The 9,647-nt window shown below is 40.4% G+C and overlaps 1 protein-coding gene across 4 annotated transcripts; it reads right to left on the bottom strand.

Moving 5' to 3' along the window:
* Positions 1–1,054: 1,054 nt before the first annotated feature.
* LOC125291879 (complement factor H-related protein 1-like) lies at positions 1,055–9,581 on the bottom strand. 4 transcript variants are annotated; one of them, XM_048238841.1, is made up of 10 exons: positions 9,425–9,581; positions 9,145–9,324; positions 8,791–8,970; positions 7,753–7,938; positions 7,072–7,119; positions 2,108–2,170; positions 1,814–1,975; positions 1,521–1,682; positions 1,329–1,345; positions 1,055–1,225 (listed from the first exon to the last, which is right to left on the bottom strand). In XM_048238841.1, the coding sequence occupies exons 1-10, from the start codon at positions 9,492–9,494 to the stop codon at positions 1,205–1,207; spliced, it is 1,089 nt and encodes a 362-aa protein (XP_048094798.1). In that variant the 5' UTR covers positions 9,495–9,581; the 3' UTR covers positions 1,055–1,204. The 4 variants fall into 4 exon arrangements, with proteins under 4 accessions (XP_048094798.1, XP_048094806.1, XP_048094815.1 ...); XM_048238849.1 differs by having other exon boundaries at positions 7,753–7,935; XM_048238858.1 differs by lacking the exon at positions 8,791–8,970.
* Between the last annotated feature and the right edge of the window lie 66 nt (positions 9,582–9,647).

The raw sequence follows: 9,647 nt of genomic DNA, 5'->3' as shown, positions 1-9,647 counted from the left end.
ATAGGCCTATCGCTTTCATGGAATTTAATCGGGTCACCAATCATTCAAGCTATCTACTACTGTAGGTAGTGATGTTTTATAAGCCCTTATTGTTGGTCATCGGTAATGAATCAAATATAAGGTGTAAATTCATTCAATAATTGGCCTCTATACAGTGAATTATCAATGAACACTGTAAAATACAGTATCTAAACCTTCCTTTACAGACATTAGACTAGGTCTAGAATTACCCTAGAAATGCCATAATGGACCCAGATACACACTAATAACAGCAATACACACCAAGAGGAGCAGTCAAGCAATGCAGACCTTCCCCGCCCTCAGTATGATCCTATCTAATAGACTTTATCTTTTCCATAACTATTGATTGACAAAATATCAAATTACTAGCCTGACTCTGCTTGTCTACGTACTTCCGCTCATTTACATTTCCCTACAGTACTCCGTCTGGAATAGCTCTCGTTCACTTCGGCAACTTGTCTCCGAACCAACCAGCTAACAGAGGGCGTTCATGAGAGCGATTACGTTTAAGTTTGCGAATGGATCTAGGCCAGAGAGTCTGGTATCCAGGCTATCAAATTACCATATCCAAAAAAAATTAAAAAATTGGGTAATTTATTCACAAAAAGTGAAAAATTCATATAATCTAGATTCAATACACATAAAGTGAAATATTTCAGGGCTTTTTTGTTTTGATCTTGGTCATTCTAATCACCTCATGGAAATCCAGAATCTCAAACTATTAGAGTAAATCATTTATAATACCGAAATGTCAACCTGAGATGAGCTCTACTCAACTAATTAAGTCAAAACAAAGGCAATGGTTTCCTGAGTTTTTAATCTCTCTGGGCAGGACAAAGGACTTTGCCAGGATATTCACATTTTTTTAGATGCATCTGTAAATACAAACACAGGGGGTGCCTGATTACATCACCCTCTCCACCCCACCCATGAGAAGAGTTTCCCCACTGGACTAAAAAAAGGCAAGGAAACGTGTCTGTTTTTTCATGTGTTGACAAATCTATGGACAAATTAAACATTTTAGAACAGTGGAGATGATTTACTTCAAGGTTTTTATTTCACAAAATGTCCAGTGGTTTGACATTAAACCCAATAACAGAAACCTGTAAAATTAATACAGAAAACTGCAAAACCAGGGAAATCAGAAAGATGCTCTTGGTTCTTCTAAACATTTCCAGAGAATTCACTGCACACTTGGAATATCCTGCCAAACAAAGATAACCAAATGAAAATAAATATTTACCAAGACCTATGTAATACTTGGATTCATGTCTTGATGCATATTCATCAGTTGTACTGAAACTCACCCAATCATATTGACCACCTGTTTAGAAAAATACACAGGGGGTCAGTGGATGAATGACACCACAATATATTTACAATATTACGATGGAAGGTATAAATATGTTTTTACATAATTTAACATTTTTGATCAATAATGCTCAAATAAAGGATACATGCATAATTTCAGTGAAACATAATTACACTAAAAAACTTACATCCTCGAAAGTGTATGTTCCCATTGTTACATGTACCAATAGCCGAGTATCTATACCAACGACCGTCGCATTGAAAATATTCAGATGCTCCTTCATTGATGTATTTTGCCGTATTCAGTTCCATCAGATAACTTACTTTCCCCATCACTTTGCAAAAATTAGCTGAAATCATGGCAAAATGTCAGCATTTGAAAACATTTGGCAACACACTCTCACAGTTTAATCATAACCATATACCATAATATATTTATTTTATAGGCTATTAGGTGTTCTTAAGTGGTCAGTACACTCACCTTCACATGTCGGGGGGGTTTGCCACTCTCCAACCCTGCTGCACGTTATCGTTTTACTACCAACAAGTTTATAGAAATTGGCACACTGGTATGTTGCAGCCTTGTTTAACTGACTGATAACATCTCCATTTGTAATTAATGGAGGATCAGGACAGTTTTGACCTAAAATAAATATCAAGTTAATGAGAGAGTATGGAATTGACAGTCTAAATTACTAAATGATCAAAAACAAAACGGGTTCACGAAATGCTGAAATTAGTGTTTTAACATCATTGCATCTTTGGAGTACCTTACCTCCAACACCACGAGATCCAGGATTGGTGGTTCCAGTTCCTCTATCACTATATCCGAAGTCCCCTGTTTCAGGAGAATTTATGGGGAAAACAACAATGTTGTATTAGATTTGATTTGATCTCACAGACTTGATCACTGGTGGTGGGACCATTTCTTTGACCAGTATGTCTTGTTTTCATCTTGATGATTAGTGCTTACAGCTAACGGAAATCAAAAATCCAGTATCTCAAATATTAGAATAAAGAGTTTATAATACAGAAATGTCAACCTTCTGAAAAGTAATTAAATAATCTGACTATCTGGTCGGGGCTCCTTTTGAATAAATTCTGCATCAATGTGATGTGGCATGGAGGCAATCTGCCTGTGGCACTGACTGTTGATGTGTTATGGAAGCCCATATTGCTTTGATAGCAGCCTTAAAGTGGAAATGAAGCAGTGAGAACTGTGAGCATTTTTTGGTTGCATTTTCATTTTTGAAGCTACATGGATTTTCATTAAACCTGAAATTCAAGTAGTTTCACTCGAAAATGACATGTCGATAACGACTTTCGCCACTAGGGCGTGGCCATGTTTTAAAAATGCAGGCGCTACGTCATCAGAATGGTTAGCGTTTGTTCGCGGACGTTCACTTTATTGTGACGTAGGTCTGTGAAGTTTGTGTGAAAGTCACCAGTGTTTGGAATAACGCTGTTTAAAAGAACGGCGTTAGGTAACGACGTTATTTTTTCACTAACGGGGTAATCTAACTAATTACTTTTCCCGTCGTTACAACACTGTTAACGTTACTGGACGTTAAATGCGGTGCGTTACTATGCATTGATTGAATAAACTGTGTAATCCAAACGCACCCTGGCTCACAGTTAGTGAGGAGGTGGGTTAATAACGACGTAAGCGATTATGATTGGCTAAGGCAGAGTCATGTTTCATGATAGCCCATCAGAGCCAGTGTTTCTACACACGTGCCACACACACACACGCAACCGCTAAAATAGAGATTCGACGAAACAGCAGAGGTCAGGTAGCCTGGAAAATCCAGACCCTGATAATCTAGAAAGATTAAGGGGTCTGGCAAAGAACAATGTAATGGCCCAACTCGAGAGCATGCATTTAACAACAAGCATGCATTTAAAAATCTCACTGCACGCAATTGGATAACACTAGACCATGTTTACTCTGAATTATTTCGGACTTCGACGCAAGGATAACACTACGTACTGTCCTCCAACGTTGCAGCGCTGTCTTCATCAGTTTAGCTGGTTTCTGCTGTGATTGTGACAGGCATGGTTTTGTGGGTAGACGTTGTTTATGGACTGTAGGCTAGGCATCTGAGTTTTGATTTGTTTATGTAAACTGACATAAAATAACATGCTGTTCACTTTAAGTAAATTAATGCACGGATGTGCTATGTTATGCTTTGCTAGTTACAGTATGTGCTTGTTATGTTATGCTATGCTAGTACTGTATCGCAGCTTCTACCATGATATTACATTGTGGAACAACTGAGTATGGGTGTAAAAATTAGTGTAGTCTCAGGTGATCCGTGTAGTCCCCTAGCCTACTCCCTCCGCACAACCTATCAAGAGTGTGTTAGTTGGTCGGTCTATCCCATTCGTCCATATCCATTTTGTTGAGGCAGTAAGCTAACTGTGAGGCTATGACAGCTGCTATGCAAACAGCATAGAACGTTGTACCAACCATTCTTGTGATGTCATCATTTTCTGAAAACAAAGATGGCGGCGCACAGCTGAAATTAATGCAACTTGTTTGTGCTTTATTCTGAATAAGGGGTCATATTTCTGACTTTATTTGTATTTATGGTATATTTAAATACAGTATAGACATCTGTTTTATTTGACTGCTTCATTTCCACTTTAAGTTCGTTTGTATTGTTGGGTCTGGTGTCTCATTTTCCTCGACAATACCCCATAGATTCTCTATGGCATTGAGGTCAGGCAAGCTGGCTGGCCAATTAAGCACAATTATACCATTAATACCATGGTCAGCAAACCAATTACTAGTACTTTTGGCACTGTGGGCAGGTACCAAGTTCTGCTGGAAAAGCTTGTCAGCAGATGGAAGCATGAGATGCTCTAAAATCTCCTGATTGACAGCTGCATTGACTCTGGACTTGATAACACAGTGGACCAACATCAGCAGATGACATGGCACCACAAGTCATCACTGACTGTGGAAACTTCACATTGGACTTTAATCAACTTGGATTCTGTGCCTCTTCACTCTTCTTCCAGATTCTTGGAACCTTGATTGGACCTATTTTCTCCTTAGCCCAGGTAAGATGCTTCAAATGATGTCCGGTTTAGGAGTGGCTTGACACTAGGAATGCGACAGTTGTACCCCATTTCCTAAAAACATCTGTGCAAAGTGGTTCTTGATGCACTGACTCCAGCCTTAGTCTACTGCTTGTGAGGTTCCCCCAAGATCTTGAATTGGCTTTGCTTGACAATCCTCAAGGCTGCGGTCATCCCTGTTGCTTGACACTAGGAATGCGACAGTTGTAGCCCATTTCCTAGACACATCTGTGCAAAGTGGTTCTTGATGTACCGACTCCAGCCTTAGTCTACTGCTTGTGAGGTTCCCCCAAGATCTTGGCTTTGCTTGACAATCCTCAAGACTGCGGTCTTCCCTGTTGCTTTCCAACTTTCCATTAATATGATTTGATACAGCACTCGAAGAACAGCCAGCCCTTTCAGCAATGACCTTCTGTGGCTTACCCTCCTTTTGGAGGGTGTCAATGAGTGTTTTCTGGACAACTGTAAAGTCAGCAGTCTTTCCTATGAATGTGGTTGTGGGTACTGAACTACACTGAGAGATTAAAGCCAAATACTTTCTAATGGAGAGACAGCACTCAAAGAATCTCCCATAGAAATGTATGGGGTTAGTTTGAAACGCCAATATGGCAGTTGTCTACACATATACCGCACCTTCCGCAGCCAAAAGTTCCGTGCCAAACATGTGATGTGTTGTAAATACATTGTACCAATCATGTGTTGTGATCTTGCCGCTGGAGCGAGGTTGGTGTTGTGAAGCCTTGCATGTGCACAGTTCTGCCCGAAATAGATGCCCGATAAGTGCCCAAAGTGCGTTGCAATATGGCTGCCGAGTGGAGGGACTTGCCTAAAAGGACTTTGTTAAAGCTCAGGAAACGGACATTTCTGTTATAAATTGTTTATTCCAATATTTTGAGATAGTGGATTTTTGCTTTTACATGAGCTGTGAGCCGTAATTATCAAGATTAAAACAAAAAAGCTTGAAATATGTCACTTTATGTGTAAGGGATCTCTAGAATATATGAAAGTTTCACTTTTTGAAATAAATTGTGGAAAAAAATAACTTTTCCATGATATTCATTTTTTTTAGATTCACCAGTATTTCTAAAGCACTTGGAATTACCAATGTTTTGCTGCATAAATAAACTTGCCTTGCCTTACCAACTGCCTCATTTACATGACTATCAACTCCATAGACATGGAATCAAGCAGAGGTTTTAGAAACAGCCAATATAATATGATTAATAGTCTCCACCATATCCAATCAGGGTGCAAGGTAAGTCTCACCCAGGGGCGGTATACGTGGCGTCATAACCAGGTATTGAAATGTGTGGCAGCGGCAATAGAGGATAAAAGGAGAGAAGTGAATTCATTAGCAGCTAGTAAAGGGGTAAGGCAAATTAACTTTGTACGTCAGGGGGATAAACCTTGTTCCGCGAAGGCCAGGTGTAAAACCGGCCAGTTGAAAAATGGTGCGGGCTGGGAAATGAAGGTTGATCTTGGCCAGCAGATGGCGGTACCTCCACATATAGTGAGTACTAAACTACGACCCGACGTAATTCTATGGTCGGATTCAGAGAAGATAGTTTACTTCATTGAACTCACTGTTCCTTGGGAAGACAGAGTGGAAGTGGCCAATGAGCTGAAGAGAGCTAAATACACTGAAATAGCAGAGGAGGCAGCCAAGCGAGGTTGGAGTGCACGATTAAGGCCTATTGAAATCGGTGCACGTGGGTTTGTGGCCAGATCTGCTATTGGCTTGCTGTCTGAATTGGGCATTTGTGGTCGAAGTCTAAGGCAGGTGGTTAGTAACATGTCTTTAGCAGCAGAGCGGGCGTTTAATGGTTGTGGGTAAGGAGAAGTTACCCTTCCTGGGGCGCAAGCTAAGGTAAGCTAACTGGCTCATTTGTTTTGTGTTTGTAATGGACTGTGCCTAGGTTGATGGTACTTGGCTAAGGTTTTTTATGGTTTATGGTTCAGTCCGCATCAACGGGATGGACCCACCTAGCCAACTTAGACCATGCCTAGGTTGGTTAAGGGTATTTGGATGTTTGTTGTGGTAATATGGTGGCAGCATGGGACGTAAGCTAACTGGCTAATTTGTTTTGTGTTTGCGATGGGGCCTAAGCTAACTGGCTAAGCTAACTGGCTAATTTGTTTTGTGTAACTTCTTTTGTTTGTGATGGGCTGTGCCTAGGTTGATGGTTGGTTGGCCAAGGTTTTTATGGCTATGGTTCAGTCCACATCAACGGGACGGGCCAACCTTGACCATGCCTGGGCTGGTTAAGAGTATTTTGGGTATTGGATATTTCAATGTGGTAATATGGTGGCAGCATGGAGGGGAGTGTCTCCAGGACGCTGGTTTCACTGTTAGGCCTTCATGAGGTGTCGTGGGCCTAACTTAACGAAACATCGGTGAATGAGGGTGCCCACTTGATAACCCCAATGACATGCCGCATACTATATACTGCTGTTGGATGGGCCATTTGTATTGTGTTTGTGACCATTTGTTGGCGGATTTGTGGGTAGTGTGCTTTTTTAAAGTTAAACTTGAGCAGGGGCTTCTGAATGAGTTTTTACCTTGGATTTTGGCACAAGGGATTTTAACATATAATCCTGTGTATTAATGTAATTATTGCAGTACTAATAAACAATCAAACAAGGGTAAAAACTCACCAGTGGCACTGGGCCTCTTCGTCGGAGCTGGGCGGTCTGCCTTTAGTTCTATAAAGGATTACAGAAAGTGAAATCATACATTTTCTGTATTTTCAATTTGACAGATGTTAACCATTGCTCTTTCTCTGTGAAACCTATAAAATGCAAAGAGCTTAATATCAACCCCCAAAGACAGTCTTGGGTCATTAAAATCCCCTGCTGAGATGTACGGTAATGACCTTGGGTCTTGGGATGATCATAATCAAGGTGAGTATAGTATTCAGCTTCACCAACAAGCGCTTATTACAAGATTGGAAAGATGTGTGACTTACACCATGATTCTATCAGGTGCAATACTACTATACATTCCATCAAGAAATGTACTCGTAATGTGAGTTGTATAGGCAACGGTAGCCCCAGGAGCTCCCCTGCTTTTCAATACACAAAACTTCTCATTCACAATGACAATGAGGACAGCCCGAGTTCATATGTGGCCTTTTAAATACCATTTGGAGAGTGGGTGCGCACATCCAAAGAAAAGTTTGTCAGTGCCTGACGAAGATCCAGGGTGATCGAAACATTGCTATGTTTTTAAAGTAATAAAGTTTATATTTTTGGAGCAATTGCAGTGTTCAGACCACACTTCTTCCACCGCCTTTTAAATACCACACACACACACTGATTACAAACACAGTACCTTACCACAAGATCCTGTCTCTGTCCATCCTCCTTTTTCACATGTGCTCTGTGTAGCTCCATTCATTTCATGTGACTCCCTACATTTGTATTCCAAAACTGTCCCTTCGTCAAAACTGGGCTGATAGTCCTGTCCTAATACTACAGCGTTGTGCTTTTTAGGAGGTGCAGGACATGCATTTTTATCACCTGCTAAAAAAAAAAAACATGTTAAATGTTCAAAGCAACATTGTCATTCAACAGAACAGAACAGAATCAGTAAATGGGCCATCTTCTCAAAAGGAGCAAAGAATAAAGACAATGAATCTCAAATCTGGTGATATCAGGACAGTATCTAAGTAATTGAGAATAAAACATTAACTTGATGGACTTCTTCTTAAATAGACCATGTCTAAAATAAATGTTGTTCTTACCAATGTCAAACATAAATGTAAGTACTGTTTTGAATTGACACAACTCCTACAACTCTATTGTTATATGTAAGGGATAATGACCCCGACGCGCAGCGGAGGGGTCTTGTTCCGCCCTGAAGGGACCTATCTCCCGACAATGACCGGCGTTCTATACATTATCCCGCTTATTACACGGCTACTTACCAAAACGACACAATAAACTCCCCACGATATGATTTTTTAGCCTACATAGCCTAGGCTATAGCTTATTTGTTACCGTTTCATCATGGCTTTTGCTGAGAAACAAATAGTTCGCAACAACACACGCTGAACTTGAATCAAACATTCTTTAGAACACAGCTGATCAACCGTCTGCTTTCACTTTTGAATGAAGTTCCAATCCTTGCGTAGTGATATGAAAGAATTGACTTAGAAGCACAAAGCCCATTTTCCTTGACAGCGGTCTGTTATACTTAGCAACGGTCTGTTATTCAAAATTAGCAGACCGCCGAACGTTGGGAAGGCCCATTCAAGTGAATGGAGCATTCTGCAGCACTATGAAGAGCCGTGTAATAACTATCTTTGGATCAGACCTATCTGAAATGTAAAAAATACATCTGGAAGGACATGGAAAAAAAACGGACTTACTCACGTTCACAAATGGGCAAAGGTGTCCAATCTCCATTAAGACATGTTGCACTGTTGCCTGCGTTAGGTTCATATCCCTTGTCGCAGTCAAAGTGTACTGTATCTCCATTCTTATAAGATGTTTTGACATACCTGGGCTTTATTTGAGCGTGAAGGACCTCTGGAGTAATACAGTCTGTCTTATCTGATTAATCAAATCAGAACACATTTGATAGGCTAAATGGTAAAAAATCTTTTACGAGTTGCATGTGAAGTTTTCATGCAATTACGAAGCCCATTTACCATTCTATTATATTAATGATGAGCAGATAGAGTTGGAAATTGAATAGCCTAGGCTGCAGCAGATAATTTAACTTACCAATACATTGAGGCGTATGGCTCCATTCTCTCTCTCGGCAAGTGAAGGTGCTCCACCATCCCCCAGTTAAAGTTTTGAGCCCTGGATCGCACTTATAATTCACACTGGCATTCTCTTCGTAGATTTGATTATCAGGGTGAAAGAAGCCTCTTAAAGCTGCATTAGGATTTCTACATTGCCCTGTAAGAGACGACATTCATTTGGAAACTGCAATGGTCGAGATCACCATACCCACAAACAGCATCTTAATATTAAACCAAAGCGGAGTTTTTTAGCCTACCTTCAGTCAGTTTACATGTCATACAGAGAGTTATGACTAAATAATTAATAATTTGTTGCTGGGTCTGCATCTTCTTCTGACGATTTCAGTGGACAATTTCAAAAACTTTTCACGTCGATGTTTACGAGTCGAGGTGTAGGCCCTATGCTTTTTAGTTTCCCCCATGGGAGGGGCATCAAAGCCACAAGGTTTAACTTGTGACCGTGAGACACTGTGAAATTTG

The sequence above is a fragment of the Alosa alosa genome, chromosome 1 (assembly GCF_017589495.1).
Source record: "Alosa alosa isolate M-15738 ecotype Scorff River chromosome 1, AALO_Geno_1.1, whole genome shotgun sequence".
In the NCBI taxonomy this organism is placed as follows: domain Eukaryota; kingdom Metazoa; phylum Chordata; class Actinopteri; order Clupeiformes; family Clupeidae; genus Alosa; species Alosa alosa.
The sequence above is the reverse complement of the archived record's forward strand: the minus strand, read 5'-3'. Positions and strand labels throughout refer to the sequence as shown.